At 43.8% G+C, this 26,107-nt stretch overlaps 1 protein-coding gene across 1 annotated transcript in view; it reads left to right on the forward strand.

Moving 5' to 3' along the window:
- VWA3B (von Willebrand factor A domain containing 3B) overlaps nt 1–26,107 on the forward strand; it is a 264,931-nt gene that overhangs the window by 60,272 nt on the left and 178,552 nt on the right. The window contains exon 7 of the mRNA XM_064371448.1: nt 9,296–9,421. Within this exon, the coding sequence (XP_064227518.1) occupies nt 9,296–9,421 (126 nt within the window). The remainder of the gene's footprint in view (nt 1–9,295; nt 9,422–26,107) is intronic.

A 26,107-nucleotide genomic window follows, 5' to 3' on the forward strand; every position in this document is an offset into this window, starting at 1 on the left:
TCCAAAAATATTGTAGCTGTAAAAATTTAGTTGATTCTACCTTCAGAAACTGTGCTTTTTTTGTGTTGGAGGAGAAAAATGCATGAACTACGACTAAATGTTATGAAACTCAATTTTATTTACATAAGGATACATTCAGGCTGCTATGCTTAAAGGGAAAAAATAACCAAGTCCCGTTCCTGGCAGACACCTGTGATCTCTAATTAGATATTTAGCGTGCATTGGCCCATCACTCAGGCTTGGCATTGCTTCTTTGTTTCTAATCTCCAATTTAATTTAGAAGCACTGATTGATGCCTGTTTATGGCTTACTGGCGGCAGGAGATTCTTTCAGAAGTCTCCTTCCTTCTCGCTAAAATTCAGTTGAATTCAGTGGATGGAGCCGGAGCAGCTGTGCATCCAATATGGTTGCCACGTTGCGGTTGACAAGGCTGAGAGACTTTAATTACCTCCAAAGTCCCGCCCCTGCTAACAATGGGCTGCCTTAGATTTCTTTTCTTTCTTTTTTCTCTCGAGACAGAGTCTCTCTCTGTCACCCAGGCTGGAGTTCAATGGTGCAGTGTCAGCTCACTGCAACCTCTGCTTCCTGGGCGGAAGCAATTCTGCCTCAGTCTCTGGAGTAGCTGTGATTACGGGTGCCTGTCACCATGCCTGGCTAATGTTTGTATTTTTAGTAGAGACGGGGTTTCACCATGTTGACCAGGCTGGTCTCAAACTCCTGACCTGAGGTGATCCGCCCACCGGCCTCCCAAAGTGCTGGGATTATAGGTGTGAGCCACTACGCCCAGCAAGATTTCTTTCTGCTACTCTGAGACAGCCCTCTGGTTAGTTAATAAGCATTTATTAAACATCTCCTGTGTACTTTAGAAACTTACTAGGGTTGAGGAGGAGGAGATTCAAAAGAAATAAAAGACAAGGTTCCCGGTCAGCGGGAGCCCCAGATTCTCAGAATGCCGTTTTTGCTTCTGCTTTGTGATTTAGGGGTTGCTGCTTCCCATCATAACTGCAGGATCCCAATTAGCTTAAGAACTGTGCACCTGCCCCTCGCCCTCTTCCCTTAGTGCACGCTTTCTTCTGATGTGTTTGCGGATCTCTCTTTCCCAACCAAGGAGAGTCCCCTAAGCCCAGGTAGCCCCTGTATTCCCACTCCCATCTTGGGCTTGTCTGGAGTACCTAGTTTTATTCTAGGCTCCTGGCTGCACTGTAGCCCTCTTGACACTGGGAAGGAGTGGGCTCAGCCCAGGTCTTGGGTCAGCCAGTGCAATCAGCTCCTTAGAATTGTGCTGAAATAATCAAGCGGATCCGGGCATCCTGCATCATCTAACACATGGGGCAGAGAGAAATCCCTCAAAACTCTTAAACATGAAATTGAATTGCCAGGGAAAACAGCCAGTGTAGATTTCTGATTGCATTTGAATTTCTGATTTTAGGGTGATGGCTCTGATTCCAGGGTGACAGATCCAATTCATATTTACTATTGCAAAGTTGGGTGCTGTGCTGGGCTCTGGGGATACAATGATGAAAAAAGGAGATCTCTCTCTTCAAGAAGCTTGTGCTCAGGAATAGCCTATTTAGAAGTCTCAGCCAGGTGTCAGGAAGATACCAAGGAGAGTAGTTACGAAAGCAAACATAGTTCTGTCCTCAAGGAAGTCGCAGTTTAATGAAGAAGACAAACTTGCAGACAGTGAAGCCCAGCGAGAGCTCTTAGCCTTGATAAGCTGGCAGGCCATCCCTGTGGGTGGTAACTGAGTCCAGTGCAGGCAGATCACTGTGGAACCAGCAGGTGTGTCACTGCTCAACAGAATGTCCTGGAGTCCCCGACCTTGGGGACACAGCTCACCCCCCGTCACCACCTGCATCGGAATTGCAGACTGGGTGGTTTCAGACCTAGGAAGAGATAAGTCTGTAAGCCCCTTGAGGGAAACTAAAAGTGACCAACACATAACAGATAGGTTTGCTCACATAGATCTCGTATCATGAGAATTTTCCAGGATACCCAAGGCCAGTGTTCCAGTGTGGCGGTGGGGGGCTTTGGAGACTAACAATCCTGAAGCTGAATCCTGACCTCACCACTTATTAGTTGTGTGGTCTTGGGCAAATTTCTCTGAGCCTTGGTGTGCTCATCTGTGAAACGGGGATGACGATCTGGACTCAGGCAGTTGTGAGTCAGTGTGGTAATGTGTTTAAGTGCCCAGCACAGTGGCTGGCACATCGTAGATACCTAGTAAATTTTCATTTCCCCTCTTTCTCCTCCATATATCAGCAGGAAGCAGCCATTATAACATACATTTAAAATAGTGACACTTAGAAACAGTAGAATGTAATGAAGATATTAATGAGAGGTGGCCTGGAATGGGTATTAGAAGATGGTGTCGGGGGTTCCCAGCCCTGTGCAGGGGAAAGGCAGTGCTGCCTTCTTTTGTGAGCAATTCTGTAGGGCGGAAATAGGGACATCCAGGTCTGAGAATATTGCTCCTGGAAATCACCCAACTTTTTTTCTCCAAGAATATTTTGGAGAGTGATAGTTTATTTACATACCTGTATCATGTCTTACACTAAAGCTTTGTGAACTTTTGTTGCAAAAAAAGGATCCTTTAAGAGTATATCTCCCTGATATACTCTCAGGGGTTCCATCCTCAGAATGAGTCTGGGGTGGGGCCTAATCTGCACTGACAAGCATTTCAGGGGCATCTGCCACAGGTTCTGAGGACCACACTCTAAGAAGATCACACTGGAGTGAGGGCCTCCTCAGAGCTGGGATGGTTTCCTGTTCATTTTGTATTTCCAGTGTCTGGATATAATCGGCACTGATGGAGTATTGTTGAATAAATGAGTGAATGATGATTCTCTGAGTAGACTGTCCTACTGAGAAGGGGATATTTTAAAGTGTTGGCTTTCTAGTTTCTAAGTCAGTGTCTTCTGAGTTTGAAGAAGATAATTAGCCTTCTAGAACTTGCTAATTCCTGAATGACTGGCAGAGTTGGGAGCAGACCCATCTATGTGAGTGATATCCAGTAGCCCATCCACACAACCATCCTCACAAAGACAGAGCTGTTGTTGAGGACAGAGGCTGAGCAGACACCAGTGTGGGGCTGCTTCCCAGTGACAGTGGTCCTAGTCCTGCTCTTCGTGGTTCAGAGCCGGTTGATGGGAAATCAGGGAGCAACCCTGCCACTGTCTTTGTTCTATTTGTGCACTGTAGATCCCTTAGAACAGAAAGAAGTTCAGGCCTTTTCTTGGATGGAAAAGCCGAAAAAAAATCTTTTGTAAATTTGCTCTAAAGGAAACTCATAAAATTCTCCTGAATTTACATGTCATAAAGCATTTACCCTTGAGTTGATGTCTTATAAATGGTGTCACTTATCCTAAGTAGAATAGATGTAAACTTTGTTGATAAGCATCTTTGCATCTGTTCCTTAGATACTGTTTCTCTGTCTCCTTGCCCAGGTCTTTATGGGCTACTAGCCTAGTAGCACCCTGGAGTGTGGGGTCATTTTTCTTACCAAGTTTGGGGGAGCACCTACTCTTTACCATGCGGAGAATGGTGATGGTTTATTTTTGGGTTTTTGAAATGAATTTTGGACAATTAGACTGCATTACACTTGCATTTTATAGTGTGCCATTTAGAAGAGAAGGCGAGAGCTCAGGGGACGGTGCCACATTCACGTATTGGATGATAGCTCAAGTTGCTCATTCTTCATATTTGAGATTGCTTTTAAGATAACATAATGGTTCTTGTGAAACATATCTATTTATTGCCCCAAGAAAACATTAGATCGTTATCCAGATGGCGAGATGACTCTATATTCACTCTCAATTAATTAGTGGTTAATTTCCATAGGGTGGTACTGAGAGCCACCCCACACTGTGCCTCTGTGGTTAGGGCAGTGAGGCCGGATCAAGCCAGCAGGTGTTTAACTACCTCTCGACAACAAAACATTTAACATATAATTTAATAGAAATAACTGGGAATATCTTCATTACAACAAAAACCATGGGTTTTCCTGCTTTCATTCCCTTTATGGATGCAATGTGGCCCTTTTACCAGATCCTCATGGTAATTTTAGGTCTCTGGGAATGTTTAGCACCTCAGAGTGTATTATATTTTTTAATGGTATATTGCTTTCTGAAAATAGAAGTATGTGCTATTTTCCCTGAAAATACTGCCTTTTCATAGTTATATTCAGATCTCTCAAATCTGCATGACTGAATAGGAGTTTGGGGGTTGGGCAGACTGCAAGCTCCTCACCTGGTGGGACCAGTTCTTTACCAGAGAATCCTAGGGTTGGACAGGGCCACAAACAATGAGCCACAGTGGGACCGAGGGGATGGTCTGGGACTCAGGAGTCCCCAAGGTGGTTTTGTTTCTGGACTGTCCTCTCCCAGGGCAACATTGAATTGCACCTTGGATCAGCACTGCACCTGCCTGTCTTTCTAATTGCTTTTCTCCTGCTGTCCTGGAAATGATAGTACTTCAGATACCTGGGAGGAGTCTTGCCTTACTGTGGCAGGAACCTAGAAGGAAATGACTTTGTGCTTTAAGGCATGTGGTTGTCAGTGTCTGGAATACCTTGGGCATAGCCATGTGCTCAGATGATCTGAGTCTGTTGCATACCCCTCCAAAGAGTTTCTTGTAATCATAAGGAAAGAATGTATTGGGTGTTCCAGAACCGTTTCTGTGTAATAAGGAAAAATAAAAAGGAAGGATAGAAATTCTTGCAGAAAACACTAGAACCTGGGCTGAGTGCTGTGGAGGATACAAAGAAAGAAAAGACATTGTCCCTACGCTTAAACGTTTACCCTCCAGTGAGCAAAGTCAGCTTGTGCACACACACGCAGCAAGTGCCTGAGCACCGCAGGAGAGCCGCAGACCCCAGCCCAGGACAGCTGGCAGGCCAGGGACATGTTGCTGACGGCTGGGCTGTGTTGTAGGCAGCTACCTACTAAAAATAAGCATGGTGTTCGTGGAAGGCTGACTTAAATTAGACTGGGCTCAAGGTCATGCACAGAATGATGTCACCATCACTAGCTCCTGATTCTTTGTATTCTTTGGAATTGAAGGCTGAGTGACAGGCAGCTAGGAACTGAACTGTACACACAGGCAGGTTCACTAATGGTGTGGCCCGAGAGCGTCCTGGCAGCAAGAGGATGGACACCAGTGGTGCCCTGGTTCATTCTATGGGACTGAGAAAGGGGAGCAGGAGGTAGCTCACCGTTTCCTGGGGTGGTGGATTTAAGACTTTGTCTTCAGTGAAGGGTGGGATGGGATGAGTGCAGTGGAGGGCTCAGTCCTCTGATACAGGGGACAGGGCTGGAAGGACAGTGCTCTGGCCGGGTTCATGGTGGCAGAGTGTTAGAGGAGTGTCATGGGAGCCTTGAACACTGAGCTTAACACTAGCCCAGGGAGTGGGGCCCTCGTCACTGCAGCCCCAGCACGGACCGGGTCCACCCACCGCAGAGGAGGTGCTCAACACATATTTGCCAAATGACCGTATTAATGAACTAGACCTGGCAACCAGGTTTTATCCTGTAGGTGAGATGTAGAAGACTGGACGGGGAAGTGGCATTTGGCAGCAGGTACTCTGGACTTTTCTCCTTGGCATCAAAACTTCCTGTCCTGAGTCTTATTTTATTTGTCGAACTAACCAGTCTGAGAAGTCAATACCAGGTGCTAATGAAAAACAGCAGCTGACTGTAACATTGCTCCCAGGTATGTTAGCATTTTAACACGAGCCTTCAAACTGTTGTTTTGTTTTGTTTTTGTTTGTTTGTTTTGAGATAGAGTCTTGCTCTGTTGCCCAGGCTGGAATGCAATGGCGTGATCTCGGCTCACTGCAACTTCCGCCTACCGGGTTCAAGCAGTTCTTCTGCCTCAGCTTCCTGAGTGGCTGGGATTACAGGCACCCACCACCACAGCCAGCTAATTTTTGTATTTTTAGTAGAGATGGGGTTTTACTGTTAGTCTGGCTGGTCTCGAACACCTGACCTCAGGTGATCTGACTGCCTTGGCCTCCCAAAGTGCTGGGATACAGGCATGAGCCACCGCACCCAGCCTTCAAATTGGTACCAGATGTCTGGGAGCGCCGCAGTCATGCAAGGCAGGGGATTGGGCGGGCAGGCGTTCTGGTTGGAGAATCCATTAAGTCTCCTGAACATCTCCATGAGGAACCGTATCCAGCTTCTGTTGTCAGGCAGGCCTTGGTTGGCTTCCACCTTGACAGTTAAGCTACATACAGCTTTGGTTGGGCGCAGTGACTCACGCCTGTAATCCCAGCACTTGAGAGACTGAAGTGGGCAGATCACCTGAGGTCAGGAGTTCAAGACCAGCCTGTCTAACATGGTGAAACCCCATCTCTACTAAAAAAAATACAAAAATTAGCCAGGCGTGGTGGTGTGCGCCTGTAATCCCAGCTACTTGGGAGGCTGAGGCACAAGAATTGCTTGAACCTGGGAGGCGGAGGTTGCAGTGAGCCTAGATCACGCTGCTGCCCTCCAGCCTGGGCAACAGAGCAACACTTCATCTCAAAAAAAAAAAAAAAAAGATGCATATACGGCTTCTTGTTGTTTTATCTCCTCCCTGGTGTGGTCTGGAGAATTTAAAATTCATGACGGTCTGAACAGTGGGGTTGTACCCCCATTCTCTTCCATCTCCAGTGGGGCTCTGTCCCTTGACTGTGGCTGTCTGATACCCCAGCTAAGTCATTAAAAGTGACCTTGATAAAACTGGCAGTGCTTTCTCACTGCATGAGGAATAACTTGAAATAAAACCTGTGCATTCTAATGTTGCTTTTACTGCCACGTAGCTTTCTTTCTCAGTCTTTTTTCTTTTTTAGCAAAGCAAATCAGATGGATTTATGCTGCTCTCTGATCACCGATGTAGCAGTCTGTAGCTGCCTCATCATGATCATTAGACTGGAGTAGTGATACTCCTAGAGACCACCTGCACAGGGAGCATGTCCAGGTCACTGCTGTTCCAGTCACTGCTGTCCCAGAGACACATTTCCCTGTCCCTGGATGACCAAGGGCCGACTGAGTTTCCTTGGAACTTTCTCCTTTGACACTGCCCTGTGGTGTACTCCCTCTTAAGATATTATTGACAAGTCTAGAGGAAAGCCTTGACTCATTTGAAACTTTTAAGAGAATCCTGCTACTTAACGCCTCCAGGCTGAAGCCAGCAGCTGGCAATCTGTCTCGATTTTACAGTGGTCAGAGGGCCTGTGGGCTTAAGGTTCACATTTGGCATCAGCATGCATTATTTTTGGAGTTTCAACATGGAGCTCAGTACATATCACGTTTCATTCCCTGGGCTATTGATGGCCACAGAGCCATGGTGGCCGTCCGTCTCTGTCAGAGCTTATCACATGCACCTTTAGGAACACAATTATTAATACCCTCTCCCTTGATTTGGCCACTTCCAGAGCTAGAACTTTGATGTCCCTTTTTTTTTCTGCTCTACCCTTCTTGACTATATTTTAAAATTCAGAAACATCAACTTTGGTCTGCCCTAGTCTGCCTTGATGGCTTAGGACCAATCCTTTAGCTCTTGGTAGGTGAATCTTCTGGGGTGCCCTGAGGACTGGAGGGTCATCTCTCATCGTCTGTGGTTGTGGGATCTTAGGCATCCATTAATTACCGTGCAGACTTGGGAAGTGGGAAGAAGGGGCTTCTGGGTCATTTGGTGGCAGAACATGTCTTAGCCAAGGGCAGGGACTGCCAGTTGCCATCCGAATTCACTCCCTTGCTCCTTAGGCTGTAGCCCTGATTTTACTTAGGGCTGCAGTGTACCCCGCCTAAAAGCATTTCCCAGTTAACATTTTCCCTTGCTAACAGACGGGGCCGTGTGATGCCATTTTGGCAGTGGCTAAGTAATGGAGCTGTGGGGTGGGACTTCCAGGCAGGGCGCTTCAAGGGAACTGACTCAGCTGGGAGGTGTGCTTCTGCATCCTCCCAGCGGCCCTCCTGCTCAGGACTGTCATCTGGACATACTGCTTGGCACTGAAGACACCATGCTGAATCATAAGGCGGCCGAGGACAGAAGGCTGTGCTGAGATGACTGAGTAGCAGGATAGAAAGAGCCTAGATCTGTTTTCAAGATTTTAAAAATGAACCTTTTTATTTTGAGATAATTGTAGATTCACATGCAGTGGTAGTAAGTGATATAGAGATGCCCATCTATTTTTTTTTTCTGAAACGGAGTCTCACTCTGTCGCCCAGGCTGGAGTGCAGTGGTGCGATCTCAGCTCACTGCAACCTCGGCCTCCCGGGTTCAAGAGATTCTCCTGTCTCAACCTCCCACATAACCAGGATTATAGGTGCCTGCCACCACTGCCTGGTTCATTTTTGTATTTTTAGTAGAGACGGGTTTCACCATGTTGGCTAGGCTGGTCTCAAACTCCTGACCTCCAGTGATCCGCCCACCTCAGCCTCCCAAAATGCTGGGATTACAGGCATGAGCCCACCATACCCAGCCTGCCCATCTATTCTTTACCCACTTTCCCCCATAGTATCATAGTACCACAGCATAGTCGGGGCCTTGACTTTGATATAGTTAAGGCAGCAGGAGAGAACCCCTCATCATGCACCTCTACACAACACAACACGGAGTACACATCCATTACCCCCCGCCCCACACCCACCCCAACCTCTGGAAACTGCTCATCTGTCTCCATGAAGGCAGAGCCTCTATCCCATCCCTAAACCACTCTCCTTGGTATGAACTTAGATTGATTGAAAGACATAAATATCTAAATTAATGATGCCACATCATTTAAAAAAATGTTATACAGTCAAACCTAACCCTTAACTGAGACAACAGAGGTCCAGAAAAGGAGAACAAATAATCATTATTATATTGGGGGAAATATATACTTGTGGTTTCAAAGAAGCAGGACATCTCAGCCACATGCGAAAGGATTGGGGCTTGCCGCTTTCACATGCCATTGCATTTCCCTTCCTCGCAGCGGTGACCCTGGCTTGTATGAGGTGCTTTTGAATGTTTTTATTCCTGTCTTATTTGGGTATTATCAATAATTCATTTTAAATATTCTGGCTGCTACAAACATTTACTTCAGAAGGATTTATTGCATCCTAAAGTGTGCATTTATGATTTCTTGAGATGATATCACTTCCTTGGAGATTTCAGTTCTGATTCTCAGAAAGAGATTAGTGGGGGAAGTAGAACTTAATGTTCAGAAATGTTCCAGAAACTTGGCTACAATGTGTCAAGGCTGCTAGGTGGACTGCCATGTTCCCGGGCCTGTCGCAGCCGGCCACTCACAGTGTGTCTCCCCTTCCAGGAGCCGGTGTCAGAGAGGACGTGTTTCTCGTTTGGCGGGAGATGGAGGAAGCCTGCAGCACGCTGGCCCAGATCCAGAGGCTGGTCGCCAAGCCTCCCAAGCCTGATGTGGCCACAGTGGACTGCGGTTGGTGTTATTTCTGGTCACGGATGTAAAAGTGTCATAAATGTTTTTAGCTGGGGACCAGGGGCTGCTTCCATGTCCCTGACCGGGGAGCTCCAGAGTCCAGCTGTGAGGAGCTGCTGAGGAGAGCAGCCAGAGATGTGTGGGGTGGGGGGTGGGGGGCTGTACACGCACGTGTGTGTGTGTGTGCCCATGTGCTCACATGTGTGTGTATGTGGAGATTGTCAAGGCCCAGAGCAGGACAGTAGAGTGGTAAAAACAGATTCTTGACAAACTCTTGTACACTGAGGGAAACCAGACCTCCACATAAAACTAGGCTCAATTCTGAGCACAACATGGACAAGTGGGGATTCATAGCCAAGGAGCAGGGGGACACCAGAGGATGGAAAATTATTAAGAGGAGACATCAGGGGCAAGGGGCTTCTGGCTAAACCAACTTAATAGGATTCTTGCAGGAGAGAGGCCAGTGTGATCAGACGTCACCTGGGGGACGGCAGGAATGAGGACGCTGATCAGACAGCAAGGTGATCAGATACCGAGGTCGGGCATTCTGGCTACACTGACTTAGGCTTTTTGCTAAAATCAGGCGATGCAGAGATGAGCATAGACGTGCAAAGGTTGAGGCCTCGCTGAGAAGAGCATTCAGGGGAGCCTGGCTAAAGGCTGGGCAAGGGGACTGTCAAGTTGCCTGTGCTCTTCCAGGGAGGAGGAGCAGGAGGAGAGCTCAGTGATCCTCCCATCCAAGCTGTCTGTGCAGGCAACCATCTGCCTCACTCTCAGATCCCTACAGGAAGGCCTAAATCACTTTTCTTTGAGCAGGGTCCAGGCCCTCACTGCAGAAGGGGGCACAGGCTGGGGAAGGGGTGTGGAATGTTTACTTGGAAGGAGTAGTGTGAATGGGGGTTGGAGTTATTGATATGAAAGAGAAATTATTAAAATCTAGTGGCATTTCCAGTATTCACTTAGCACTCTTCATGTAATTTGGAATAGCCGCTTGAAATTTTGGAGTTTGGAAGACTGATTTGCATTCCCTAAATGGTAGTAACAGCAATATTGAGTGAGGACATACCATGTGTCAGTTGCTGCCCTGAGGGGTAGGCCTATATTAAGCTCATTTAAGCCTCATAACTCTACCAGGGAGTTTCTAGTTTTATCTGCAATTGATAGACAAGGAAACTGAGTCACAGGGAGATTAATTGGCCATGTTCACATAGCTAGCAAACAGTCTGATTTTGAACCCAAAATATAGAACAGGAATTTTCCCGCCTAGTTAAACTTTTACAAATAATGTTAGCAGTGAGGCTATATTCATCTTAATGTTAGTTTCCGTGATTTAATTAGCACCTACCTATTCTGAATAAATGAAAGCACTTCCTAGTGTTTGATGTGTTCCAGCCCCACAACTGCACCATACAAACCAGCTCACTGCAGTTTTACTAGTGAATGACATGGAGACTACACAAAGTATTTTCTCCCTTTTTTCCTGTAAACCAAGGCATTTTTCATAACAAAGGGCATGAGTTTGGGAGTGAGAAAGACCTGGTTATAAATCCCAGCTCCATCACTAGATCCACCTGAGTTTGTCTCTTTCATCCTTATTCCTCTACACAATGACTGATAATCTCAATGCTGAGGAACTGCCGTACAGACGAAATCCAACGATGCCTGCTCTACACCAAGCAGGAACTTGATGTCAGCTCATTCTTTGCCCTTTCACACTTAGGGGAGTTAGTACGCAGATTCTCCTGCATGGCCTTTCCTCTGTACGGTGCTGGTTTCCTTTGGGGCACACCTGGTGGATGCACATACCTTACACAGCAGGCTCTGTTTAAGGCTCCTCACGGTATTAGCTCATTTCATATTTGCCACAATCTTATGAAACAGGTGCTACTGCTACTATTATCTCCATTTTGGCTTCAGTAACTTGACCAAGGCTACACAGCTAATGAGTGATGAAGCCTGGATTCAAAACCTAGTTCATCAGTAAAAGTACTAATGTCTGCCTCCCACCCATCAGACATGTAGTCGGGATGTCTGATTAAATCATCCTGATTTAATCCCTATGGGATGACATTTGGGACTTTTGAAATTTCCCAAGGTGATCCTAGTGTGCAGCTAATGTTGGAACCACTGCCAGGCTGCAGTGCCTCCTGGGTTACAGAGGTGCAGTGGGCAGAGAGCAGGAAGATCAGGACGGCCGGGAAAGGGATGCAGTTAGAGGAGAAATGAGGACCAGGACTTGTGTAGAGGGAGAGAGAGAAGTTGAGGCATGGGCAAGCTTGCCCTGAGTTACTTGATAAATTCCTGGTGACTGTGGCCTTTTCCTATGACTGGGTGTCCTGACTTGGGCTTGGGGCACCAGCCGCTGCGGTTCCATTGCCAGGGTTGGCTGCCTGGGGGTTCCTGAGAGGGGCCTAATAGGCTTGTCAGGAGGAGCTACTCACGTGTAGTGACATCCACTTGAAAACCCAGACTATCCCCTCTCATCCTGCAGATGAACAGAAGGAACACCAAGCAGGGAACCCAGGCTAAACCCAGCAGCTCTGTAGGACAAAGAATGGTGAGCCTGCTGCTGAGGGATTTGTTTGGGGGAGTGTGTGGGCTGAATTATGAACCCCCTAGATTCATACAATGAAGCCCCCACCATGTGACTGTATTTGGAGATAGGGCCTTTAGAAAGGTAATTAAGGGGCCAGGTATGGTGGCTCACACCTGTAATCCCAGCACTTTGGGAGGCCAAGACGGGTGGATCATCTGAGGTTGGGAGTTCGAGACCAGCCTGGCCAACATGGCAAAACCCCATCTCTACAAAAAATAGAAAAATTAGTCAGGTGTGGTGGCATACACCTTTAATCACAGTCACTCAGGAGGCTGAGGCATGAGAATCGCTTGAACCCAGGAGGTGGAGGCTTCAGTGAGCAGAGATTGCCCATTTCACTCCAGTATGAGCAACAGAGTGAGATTCTGTCCCAAAACAAACAAGCAAAAAAACAAACATGGTAATTAAGGCTAAATGAGGTCATAAGAGGCGGGCCCTAATCTGATAGGATGGGTATCTTTATAAGATGAGGGAGAGACACCAGCATGCCCTCTCCCCATGAGCACTCAGAGAAAAGGCCATGTGGGGCACAGGGAGAAGGTGGCTACCTCCTAGGCAGGAAGAATAGCCTCACCAGAAACCAGCGCTGCTGGCACCTTCATCCTGGGCTTCCAACTTCAAACAGTGAGAAAATAAATGTCTGTCGTTTAAGGCCCCAGCCTCTGGTATTTTGTGATGGCAGCCCAAGCTGACTAATACAAGGCTTATTTAAGTTTGGTGTAGTCTTAAGAGTTAACAGAAGTTCTTAGATGTTATTCCTAAGGGAAGTGGATGAGTTATAAGCCTCAGAAATTGGACAATGATGTATCAGTTCCCTTTGTTTCGATCTAATACACACACACACACACACACACACACACCCCTAAGACCCAAAATAACTGTAAGCAGAAATTTTCAAAAAATTTTTTGAATGTACCATCTCTATTTAAAAAAGAAAGTTTGGCAAGGACCTTTCATCATTGGCTAGCCATCTCAGCTTTTGTAACTTTGATCTGGCCCCAGAGTCTACACAATGTGTCCGACCTGCTCTCATTCTCACCGCAGCCCACTGTTACTGAGGCGAAGACTGGGTCAGTGCAAGACAGGCTTAGATGGCCTCATAGGAAGGCAGCGGCCATTCCCCTAAGCTGGCTGCTCAGGGCCTGCAGGACCCAGGAGAGAAGATGGCCAGCTGGAGAGGGAAGGGGCAGATTGGAGGAGATTAGCAAGTTGCTATTTCACATGGAGCCTTCAGATGAATTAGACAGAGGCTGATCTCCTCAGTGATGGCAGCCCACACATGTCCCCTGGGCTGGGCACACTGGTTCAAGGTCAGCAGGCACATATAGGTCCATAGGACCAGAAGGGCAGTTGCTGGGAGAAATGTCTCATGAGCCTGGTGCCTGGGATGAGAAGAAGGTGAGAAGAAGGCAAGGCCACTTATAGTTTTTTTTTTTTAACCTCTTTTAATTACCAAGAGCAGGACATGAGAGTTCCCTGGGAAAAAAACTGACAAAAATATATGAATCAATGGTCTGTAGGACACTGAACACTAAGAATGAAAGCCAGTGATTTCTGACATAGAGGGCAAAACAATGGTGAGCTCTAGGTTTTCCTCACTTACTGCCTTGAGAGAGTTTCCAGGCCCTGGTGCACAGAGGAGGAACCCAGGTGGAGCCCAGAAAACATCCTGGGTTTGGGAGACAGAGCCGAGGGTCTGGAGGGACCAAGGCAATTCACAGAACAAAGTACCCGAGAGGAGACAGATGCACTGAGACAGAAGTCAAGAAATCTGCACAGGAATCCCCCTCAAGAATTCATTTAAATACTGATCAACTCATGCATGAGAGAAGATTATCTGAGTCTGGGGAAAGGGCCATTGGAAAGAATTAGAAGAAACGGGGCTTGAAATTCACACAGGGCCAGGAACATTACCTGTTCTCATCAGCCTGAAAGCTTTAGAATTCATGGGGCCTTGGGTGGACTGCTTGGAAAGGTCTTGCCTCAGTCATGGGGAATAATTAGCTTTAAACTGGGCACTGCTTCGGGCCCTCCTAAGAAATCACTGAAGCAAGCCATGAAAAGAACAAACCATTTCTAAGTAACACAACTGCATCACTGAACAAAGCTCAAGAGAAATTTTAAGAACAGAAGCATTCAGTACCCAAGAAGGTCAAACTCACAATGATTGGCATCTAATCAAAGATTACAAGGCATGAAAAGCAGCAGAAAAATGTGATCCTTAATAAGTAGAAAAATCAATCAATCAAAACTGACTGGGAACTAACACAGACATTGGAATTGGCAGAGAAGTCACTCAGAGTTATAACTGTATTCCATATGTTCAAAAGCTAAGTCGAGACGAGAAAGATATTTAAAAAGACACATACTGAACTTTTAGAGATGAAAACTTGAGAGAAGAAAATATCTTAGATGAAAACTTACTGAATGAAATCAATGGCAGATTAGACATTGCAGGAAAAGAGAGGAGTGAACTTGAAGACAGCAATAGAAGCTATCCAAAATGAGACAAACATAGGGAAAAAAGAATTAAAAAAAACAAAAGAACATCTGTGAGCTGTGGGACAATTTCAAGTGGCCAAATACACATTAGATGGGATTCCTGAGGGGAGGAAGTAGGAGGCGCAGAGAACAGAAAAATATTTAAAGAAATGTGTCGACAAGTTTCCAAATCTGATGATACAAACCTAGAGATCCAAGAAGTTGTTCAGTGAATGCTAAGTACAAGAAAATGAGGAAAGCGACACACCAGAGACATCTCAGTTGGTTTGCTTAAAATCAATAATAAGGAGGAAATCTTAAAAGCAGCCAGAGCAAAAAAAAAAAAAAATGAAGAAAAGAAAACAAAAAAGATATGTACAAAGCCACAGGGATGACAGCACATTTCACATTCAAATGAAAAGATGGAGGGGGAGCATTTTTTCATTCAGTGCCTTAAACATTCAGCCTGGAATTCTATATAAAGCAAAGATATCTTTCAAAAACAAAGGCAAAATAAAGACATTTTGCAGACATACAAAAGCTGAAATAATTTATCATTGGCACATATTATACACGAAGTAATGCAATATTACTTGAAGTTAGACTATGATAAGTTGAAGATGTGTGCTATAAACCTAAGATAACAACTAACAAAACAAGCTGACAAAGGAAATAACAGAGAATTAAAAATACCCAATCCAAAACCGGTCAGAAAAAAAGGAACAAAGAACAGAGAGGGCCAATAGAAAACAAATAGCAAGATGATAAACATAAACCTACCCATACATATGTCAAAACTTACCAATAGGTACACTGCAAAGCTGTATGAGATATTATATGTCAACTGTAGCTCAATACAGCTGTTGGTAAAGTGAAAGAAGAGGACAAAGAGGAAGAGAAAGAGAGTCACTCCTGTGGTGCTGAGCGGTTCAGAGATGTGGGTAGGACACATCTGGGCATTGTGTGTGTGTGTGTTGGTGTGCCTGTTCCAGGCATGACCCTCAAACACAAAGATGGCTTTTTCACAGAATATTAAAGAATTTTCCAGGCTGGATATGGTGGCTTACACCTGTAATCCCAGCACTTTAGGAGGCTGAGGTGGGTGGATCACTTCAGCCAAGGAGTTTGAGACCATCCTGGGCAGCATGGCAAAACCCCATCTCTACAAAACAAAAACAAAACCACAAAAATTAACTGGGCATGATGGTGTGCACCTGTAGTCCCAGCTACTTGAGGCTGAGGTGGGAGAATTGCTTGAGTTGAGAATTGGGGAGTCGAGGTGGCAATGAGCAGTGATCACACCACTGTGTTCCAACCTGGGTGGCAGAGCAAGACTCTGTCTCTAAATAAATAAATAAATAAATAATAAAATTTGTCCAAAGTTTAGGAAGCTTGACCCTTCTTTGATGACGCTGCCTCTCAAACCATTTCAGGAACTATTCATTTGGAATAACCTTCACAGCCATTTTGTAACCCAGTAGAGATCATTAGTCTAATCACATTGTGTAGTCATGCTTTAATCATGAACAGAGACAGTCCCAAAGATTACCATCTGAGACTCAAGATTTGACTCCGAATACTTGCTTGTTTCAAAATACCAGATTCAGTTTCAAAAGACAAAGAAATGGCTAAAGGCTCATTCAGGCTCTGCAGGCGCTTGAAACCTACAGTAGGTCTATAGGAGTTCTGAGCATATGTTTTTTTGAACAAATGGAGAGGGAAATGATGTTTATTTTCATTAGCATTGTATTAAATAATCAGCAAGATTTCTTTATAGTCCTGAGTGGTGGTGAAGTATACAGACTCAGAGTTAGAAAGATATTCAACCTGTCTCTGCCCGACTCCTGCTGTGTGATGCAGTGCCTCAGTTTTCTTATTTGCAAAATGTGGATGATAATGATAATACCTACTCCATGGACTGTTATGAAAGTTAAATGAGAAAACACATGTAAAGCACTTAGAATCGTGCTGTCACATAGATAGAATCTAATGATGGCTTAAGGTTGATCCCCTTGGGTATTCTTTCATTTATTGAGTGCTTACGGTATGTAGCTTTATGGTAGGTGATGAGCATCACGGGAAATAACAGACATGGAACGGGCTCTCATTAAGCAGGACCTACATGAACCATTTCTTGCTCAGTGAAGGTAGAAAATCAGATGAACACAAATGGGATATTTATGATTAAGGAAAAGTGAGAGCTTCTGAGCTATTCCCCAGGGTCAAGGAAAGGTTTCCTGAGGAAATGACTTTGGAGCTGATATCTGAGGGTTGAAGAGGTAAGTTAATGAGATGAAAGGATGGGAGAGATGGGGAGTGTATGCCAGGGAGAAGAACAGCGCATACAAAGGCCCTGAGGCAGGAAGGAGAAAGGCACATTAGAAGAACTGGAAAGCGGAGTGTGGCTGGAGCACAGTGTCCAGTGACGAGTCTGGAGAGGGAGGCAGGGACTGGATTGTGCTGGCTCTGGAGGCCACAGTTCAGAGGTCCACCCTCAATTTCATACCAGCCACTAGAGGATTATAAGCAGGGGAATGCTAAGATCAGATTTACATTTAGGAAAAAAAAGTCACTTTGGCTACTAGGTGGGAAACAAGTTCGGGATGGGGGGACACATAGCATGAGGGAAGAGAATAAAGATGTTAGTACAGTGATGGTGGCATCTTGGACAAGAGTCAGAGCCTGTGAAGAAGGTGATACATGGGCAGGTATGAGGGAGAGTTTGGTTGTTGAACCGACGGTGAAACAGGGAAAGTTTCCTTGTCCTCCTTGCAGGGCATGTGATGGGGGAGTGGATTGCTTCTTCAATGCCCCGCTGCTCAAACCTCTAGGGGAGCATACAGATGGGCAGGCTGTGGGAGCCAACCCCATGGCAGTGTCTAGGGTTGAATGTATACAGCTCCTGAAGCCCTGGTGGGCATGTGTCACAGGATGCTCTCTTAGTTTGCCATCTATAGGCGGCTTGTGTCAGCTCAATTACACCCTCTACCTTGTTGCAAGGACAGAGGCTTTCTGTATCCGGGTTCTTGCCTTGGTGTACTGGAAGAATCAGATCTCACGTGGGTTTGGAGAATGAGTGTAAGGTTTTATTGAGTGGAAGTAGCTCTCAGCAGATGGGGGAGCCAGAAGGGAAATGGTTTTCCCCAGAGTCAGGCTGGTTGGCAGCCCCGGCTCTCCTCCAACTGCCCCAGCCAAACACTGCGTCATTCTGCTGGTCAGTGGCCTGCCAGCATGCCGGTGCATGCCTCTCAACATCCAGCTAACTGCCTGTTCCTCCGCTGATATGCTCCTCTCAATGTCCAGCTGCTTCTGTCTCTGCCTTGCTAGGGTCTTGGGTTTTTATAAGCACATGATGGGGGCATGGCAGGCCAGGGTAGTCTTGGGAAATGCAACATTTGGGCAGGAAAACAGAAATGCATGTCCTCACATAGTTCCATGAGGGTGGATCCCTAGCCAGGGACCACACCCTTCCTCTACCCAGCACTTCCCTTCTCAGCACTTCCATATCAATAGGACTTGGGGTGGGGGAGATGTAGGTGTCAAAAGTAAGCTCCTAGATGGATACGGTGTTGTCTACTATGCTGAGAGAATGCTGGATGAAAACCAGGTGGGAGTGGGGGATGACACATTTTGTTTGAACCTGTTGAGACTGAAGCATCCTTGAGAGCCTGGCAGAGAAATAAAGGAGGTAATTGACTATGTAGGTGGAGAATTCAGATACACTGTTGGGGTGAAGTGAACATTCTTGATATAAAGATAAATACAGACTTATCAAGCAGGAACCCCATGTTTCTGAACCTTTGACCCCAAGTTCTTTGGACTCTGATATCCACAGAGCTGAACGTATCATCAGAGTTTTCTGTTCTGCACCAATGCTCAAAGAAGGCTGCAGAAGAGATCTGGAGCAGGGCACAGCTGGTTTCTTATGCAACCAGAAGCAAATGGCACACTTGTCAAAGTGTTCACACTTCAGGCAAGGCAAAGGAGAAAATAATATTTCTTCCCAGAACTCACATTTTCTTCAGAATGCCTTTATCACTGTAAAGGTCTCTGTATAGTCAAGTGAACATTGACAAGGTTGATTAATAAGCAACAAGTGAGAATGCTAAAGGACCAAGATAGTGTTTGCTCAAATATGCATTTTCCAATGGGCACTGAGCTTTGTGTTTTCCAGCCAAAACAACAACAACAACAACACACACATGGCAAAACATTTGCAGAAGAATACCATGTAATTCTCCCATGATTTAAGATTAATTACTCAAAATTTTCTCCCCAAATTTGGGAGAATTGGTTGATTAGCATTTTGTAGATGCTAAGCATTTAACTTGGGAAAGATACTGGAACGTGATGCAGGTGTGGTGAAACGTCAGTGTTAAAAATCATGTTGTTAACAAGTTGCTGTGGAAAAGCACAACAAATCTATTGAGTAATCACATTTAGTCTGTTTGGATCCCTAATTATGGAAACACCAAAAATACCTGGGCAAAAATAGCAGAGTTAAGAACCTTCAAAACTTCTCCTTCATAGAAGGAATAAGGATCTTATCAGAATCAATGTTTTTCATAACTCTAGAAATTAACCCAAGGTGTGCAGCAATCTGGGGAGTGTTTATTCAAGAAAAATAATTGAATCTCGGTAAGAACAGTGAGCAGGTGGCATTTTAGCTAGTCCTATTCACATTCCCCCGCTCCAGCTCCTCACTAACCTTGAAAACCAACAGTTTGTCATCACAGTGGAAACCACAGGCTCGAAGCTACTGGAGGGGACAGGATGGGGTTGGAGTTCTTCCAAAGCCTCATTTCCAGAGAATTCTCATTATTTGACCTGCCCACTGGCTCTCTGGAAGACCCCACTTACAAAGCTTTCTTTACTTGACTTCACTCAGTTCTTCCTCAGTGGGAAAAGTCTTTTCCCTGGGGACAATTGTCAAAAACACTGAGAGGTAATTGATTAACTTTGTGGCTGACTGAGGTTGTAGATAACAGTCAGGACAAACAAGAGGTAAACCAAAACACTTAAGATGAAAAACTGAAGAATGCGATGTCCATTGGCCTTTCCAAAGCTCTGAGGTATTTCTGGGAATCTATCATGCATAGCCCAGGCAGGTATATGCACAGGGCTGTGAGCATGGCTGGCCTATGCATATGTTCAAAGATTCAGGAGGGCCCTAAGCTCTCATCTTGGGCTGACCTTGAGGCTCTGGACAAGCGGGAAGTAAATGCTGAGGGAGAGTAGTTAACTGCTGCAGCATGGAAATTGTGGAGTGATGCACACACAGCTCCCCAGCAAGGGATAGTCCAAAGCATTTTAGGAAATCTCTGTTCTATTATTATCTGACCACTGAGTTAACTGAGCAGAGACTCCAGTGGCTACAAATGACAAAGAATGCAGATTTTACAGAATTCAGGAGTCATAAACAAACATAAACAGAATCACAACAAACTCTGGGCAAGTGGGAGAATCTAATTTCCAGAGTTGCTGCATTTTATTATTTAAAATGCCCAGTTGTCAATAACAACAACAAAAATGGGGCATGGAAAGAAACAAAGTATGGACCAAACAAAGGAAAAAGGGCAATCCGTGGGAACTGTCCATGAGGAAACCATCCATGTCCAGGAGGAAGCCCAGACATTGACCTTACTAGATGAAGATATTAAGAGATTTTAAATATATCAAAGAACTAAAGGAAGCTATGTCTAAAGAAAATAGGAAGTATAAGAGCAATGTCTTACCAAATAGAGATACCAATATTGAGAGAAATTTTATTTTAAAATAAGCAAATAGAATTCTGGAGTTGAAAAAAATTCTAAAGTACAAAATATTGAAATGAAGAACTATCTAGAGGGGTTCAACACCAGATTAGAGCAACCAGAACAAATCAATGAACTTTTAGATAGGTCAATTGACGTTACCTAGTCTGAATAACAAAAGGAAAAAAGAATGAAAAAAACTGAATGAAGTCTTAGAGACCAATGGCATACCATAAACATAACAACATGTGTACAAGGGGAGTCTCCAAAGGATGGGGGAGAGAGAGAAAGAATATCTGAAGATGTAAGGGTTGGAAACTCCCTATATTTGATGAAAACATTAATTTAACCATCCAAGAAGCAAAATGGATTCCATGTAGGATAAAAGACATCCACACCTAGACACATTATAATCAAGCTGTTGAAAACTAACAACAAAAAAAGAAATTTGAAAGCAACAGGAGAGAAATGGCTTATCATGTAAATGGGATACTTGATAAGATTAACTACTAATTTTGCACCAGAAACCAAGAAGGCCAGAAAGCAGTGGAACAAAATCTTCCAAGTGCTGAAAGAAAGGAAAACCTGGCTGGGTACAGTAGCTCACCTCTGTAATCGCAGCATTTTGGCAGGCCAAGGCAGGCAGGTCACTTGAGGTCAGGAGTTCGAGACCAGCCTGGCCAACATGGTGAAACCCTGTGTCCCCTAAAAATACAAAAGTTAGCCAGGCATGGTTACACATGCCTGTAATCCCAGCTACTCGGGTGGCCAAGGCATGAGAATTGCTTGAACCCGGGAAGCAGAGGTTGCAGTGAGCCAAGATCATGATACTGTACTCCAGCCTGGGCCACAAAGTGAGACTCTGTCTCAAAAAACAAAACAAAACAACCTGTCTACCAAGAATGTTATTCTCTAAAGCTGTCCTTCAAAAAAGGAGAAACTGCTGGGTACAATGGCTCATGCCTATAATCCCTTTGGGAGGCCAAGGTGAGCAGATCACCTGAGGTCAGGAGTTCAAGACCAACCTGGCCAACCTGGTGAAACCCTGTCTCTACTAAAAATACAAAAATTAGCTGGGTATGGTGGTGCATACCTGTAATCAGCTACTTGGGAGGCTGAGGCAGGAGAATTTCTTGAACCCAGGAGACAGAGGTTGCAGTGAGCCAAAATCATGCCACTGCACTCCAGGCTGAGTGACAAAGTGAGACTCCAACTCAGAAAAAAAAAAAATTAATATAAACAAAAAACAAAATAATTTACTTTTAGCAAACCTGCCCTACAAGAAATACTAAAGGAAAGGAAGTCCTTCAGGATAAAATGAAAGAATATTGGAGAATAACTTGAATCCACACAAAGAAATAAAGAACACCAATAGAGATAACTACATGGGTAAATATAAAGGATAGTATAAATGTATTTTTTGTAACTATTTTCCCCTATCTGATTCCAAAGACAACTTTATAAAGCAATAATTTAAATCTGTTCTGATAGACACACATGTATAAAGGTATACTTTACATGAGAATAACAGCACAATGTGGGGGGAGGGAGTGGAGTTACATAGATTTAATGTTTGTATATTATTGAAATTAAGTTGATTAATCTGAGTGATAAATTATGAGATTTTGATTAAAATCTCCACGGCAGCCACTAAGAAATAGTAAAAGAAATTCCAAATAACTTAAAATTGAATATTAGAAAACATCCATTTAATACAAAAGAAGGTTTTGTATTAAACCTTCTTTTACTACCTTCTAGAGGAATAGAAGAATAAAAAAGATATGACATGTAGAAAACAAACAACAGAATGGGAGGCATAAATTTTACGACATCACTTATTATATGAAGGGTAAATGGCTTAGCTGGGCACAGTGGCACACACCTGTAGTCCCAGCTACTTGAAAGGCTGAGGTTGGAGGATTACCTGAGGCCAGGAGTTTGAGACTACAGTGCACTATGATTGGACCTGTAAATAGCTACTGCAGTCCAGTCTGGACAGGATAGTGAGTGCATAACTCTGTCTCAAAAAAAAAAGGAAAAGAAAAAGAGAAAATAAAAGTGTCAATGGATTAAACACTTTAATTGAATGGCAAAGATAGACAAATGAGTCAAAACAAAACAAAACAAAAACACACACAAAAAAAACCCATGATTCAACTATATGCTGTTTGTAAGAGACACATTTTAGATTGAAAGACAGAAATAGGATGAAAGTAAAGAATGGAAAAATATATATCATACAAATAACAAAAAGTGAGCTGAGTAGTTATACTAATTTCAGACAAAATAGTCTTTAAGATAGAAATTCTTATTAGACACAAAGCACATTTGGTAATGACAAAAGGGTCAATTATTTACCAGGAAGATATAATAATTATAAATACATAAATATATGCACCTAACAATAGTTCACCAAAATATACAAAGCAGAAACTGACAGAATTAAAAGATCTTCTGTAGTTCAATAAGAGTAGATGATAGTAAATGAAGACTTCATTCATTATCCCACTTTCAATATGGATGAAACAATTAGGCAGAAGATTGGCAAGGAAATAAAAGACTAAACACTGCAAACCAACTAAATCTAATAGACATCTGTAGAAGATTATATGAAACAGCAGTAGAATACATATTCTTAAGTGTACATTCTCTAGAATAGACCATATGTTAGGCCATAAAACAAATTGCAGTAAATTTAAAATGATTGTAATCATACAAAGTATCTTTCTGACTACAATGGATGAAATTAAAATCAATAAGAGTAGGACATTTTGAATACTGATGAAAATGAGGCAGAATTGCTTGAACCTGGGAGGTGGAGGTTGCAGTGAGCTGAGATAGCACCACTGAACTCCAGCCTGGGTGATAGAGTGAGACAATGTCTCAAAAAAGAAAAAAAAAAGGAAAGGTGAATACTAATATGGCGGGTGGGAGGAGGAGGTAGCAGAGGCCTCCCAAAAATGCTTTCAGTTTGCCTGATCCGCTGTGCCCAGGTCCTTGGCCTCTCTTGCCCTAGGAATGGGGGAAGGGACCCTGGAGGCATGGTGAGCTTACCATTCAAATAAATATCATGCACCCAAAGAGTTTAACAGAGAGTGATTTTTTAGGCAGAGCGAGAGAAAGAGAGAGAAGGAGAGAGAGCTCCCACGCTGCTGTGGGAGGGAATCCAAGGGAGGAATCTGCCCAGGTAAGGGGCAGTGGGTTTTTAATCTTGGAGTTATTCCTGCCCCTTTCATATTCTTGTCCAATGAGAGGAGTTCTTTTAAACGTCCTCTGGAGTGATTGATCTTTGATTCTGATAGTGGATTGGCTGCTAGGTCTGCAACAGAGGCCCTTCTCCCACAGCTTTTCGCCAGCTTTTTGAACTAAGAGGCTCATCTGGAATTTCTGCCCCACTGGTGGGAAAGTCAGACAAAGACCTTTACATTCCCAGATGGGGACATAGATGCAGGCATGGTGCTGGGAAGCTCTTGCCTTTGAAACCACGCCCCTTGTGGACTCGGTTTTCCTTAACACAGTCCCTCATTAACAACATACTTCTAAATAACCAGTGGATGAAATATACCAAACAAGAAATTAAAAATACTTTGAAGCTAACAAAAACAAAAAGTTTGACATTCAAAACCTATGGGGTAGAACTAAAGCAGTGCTTAGCTGAAAATACCTACATCAAAAAAGAAGAAAATGTAAGGCCGATTGCCTCGCCGGAAGGTTGGGCGCACATCCCCCCCACCCTTTTTCCCGAAAGCTCGGACATGCTTGGGCGTGTTCCCTTCTCCCCTTCTCACACAGCCTGGCTTTCCCTTAAAGAACCCAGTATGCAAGCGGGGTCTTGTGATTCTAGCCAATAGCAGCCAAGTCTTTCTAGCCAATAGCAACTGAGTCTTTCTAGCCAATAAGCAGCCAAGTCTTTCTAACCAATAGCAGCCAAGTCCTGTATGCAAACAAAGGCTTGTAACCTTACCCAATAGTAGTCCTGCTCTCCCACAACCAATTGAGCTCCTTCATTCCCTATAAAATCCCACATCTGAGAGGAGTCTGTGCGACTTCTCCGGCCCCTCCTGTCGGACCGCAGAACCTTGCCCGGGAGACTGAATAAATTCCTTCACATTGGATCTTCTTGTGTTGGCCTCAGTTTCTTCCTTTTAAACTCAGGAAGAACAAACCTTACAGAAAAATCTCAAATGAATTATCTAAACCTCTGCCTTAAGAAGTTAGAAGAGTAAACTAAAGAGAAAACAAGCAGAAGGAAGGAAATAATAAAAAATTAGAGAGGATATAAATAAAATGGAAAATAGAAAAACAATAAAATTAAAACATCAAATGTTGGGTGCTTTAAAAGATCAACAAAATTGACAAATCCTTAGCTAGACAAACCAGGAAAGGCGGGAGAGAGAGAGAGAGACCCCCATATTATTAAAATCAGGAATGAAAGAGGGGGTATGAATACCAGCCTTTTGGAAATAAAAGTGATTATAAGAGACTGCTATGAACAATTGTATGTTAATGAATAAGATAATCTAAATGAAATGGACAAATTCCTAGAAAGACACAAACTACCAAAACTAACTCAAGAAGAAATGGAAATTCTGCTCAGATCTGTCATAACTGACTGAGTTAGTAATTTTTTTAAAAAAGTCTGCACAAAGAGATCCCAGGACCAGATGCCTTCATTGGTGACTTCTTTCAAGTGTTTAAAGGAGAATTAACACCAATTATTTAATTTTTTTTTAATTTGGCAGATAACATTGTATGTATTTATGATGTACAACATGATGTTTTGAAGTATATATACATTGTGAAATGCTTAAATCTAGCTAATTAAAAATTAGATTACCTTACATAGTAAACATTTTTGTGGTGATAGCACTTAATATCTCTCTCTGCCTTTTTCAAGAATGTAATTTATCACCATTAACTATAGTCACCTTGCTTTCTGTCTTGGTTTAATTCCAGCATTCACACTCTCAGAGTTCTCATTCTTGCCAGTTAACGTGAATTTTAGGTCACTCAGTCTAAATTTCCGTAACTCCATCAATCCTTTCTCACTTCCTAATCTCAATTGTTCTATATTGTACCAAACATCTCCAATCAGTCTGTGTTTATCTTGCGATGCCACAGCTATTTTTAAAGAAGTAATAGCCTAAGGTACAGTTCGGTGCCTACCTCACTGATCTTCAACTATTTTTCATTTATTTTAAATGCTAGTTAGAGTAGACACATTAAGATGTGGCTTTTATAATTCTTCTCTTGCAGTCTGTATTCCATTTAGTGGTTTCTTCATGCAGGTTTGTCACTAAATTGACTGCTCCTTGTTTCTCCGTAGCCAGCTGCAGGTGCTGTAGTTTAAAAATTCTTCCCACAGGTGCATCATTCACACCTTACGTCTAAAATAATTCTTTTTAAGATGCCTTCTTCCAGAATCATGAGGCAGAAGACAAAGTGAGGAAAATGTTGAACCTGTCTTTAGGGGGCGTTAGCTCCTCTGCAGTTTTCTTTCTGCTATTGGTGTTTGATGTTCTTTGTTTTTATGTCTGCTTCTTTTTTGCCTCCTTGTTTTTTCTTTCTTTTCTCTCTCTCCCACCTCTGCCTCCAGAGGATTATAGGAATTGAGAACACTATGGGTGGGGAATACTATGGGTTGGAATCATTTTTCCACTGGTTTATAAACAAGTTGGGCAAGCCATGGAGCCCTTCTCTGTAGCAGAGGTTTTATTTGGGCCTCAGCCCTTGTGTGTAGCCCCTGGGGTGCTTTAAAGAATGCTTACCTGATCTCCACAGGGAGTCAGTTTGGTAGAATGTTGGTGGGTTACCATCCTACATCTCCTTCACCCCCTCCTCCCCATTTCTTGGCTC

The sequence above is a fragment of the Aotus nancymaae genome, unplaced genomic scaffold (genome assembly GCF_030222135.1).
Source record: "Aotus nancymaae isolate 86718 unplaced genomic scaffold, 86718_ANA_hifiasm-v0.15.2.pri h1tg000131l, whole genome shotgun sequence".
Classification (NCBI taxonomy): domain Eukaryota; kingdom Metazoa; phylum Chordata; class Mammalia; order Primates; family Aotidae; genus Aotus; species Aotus nancymaae.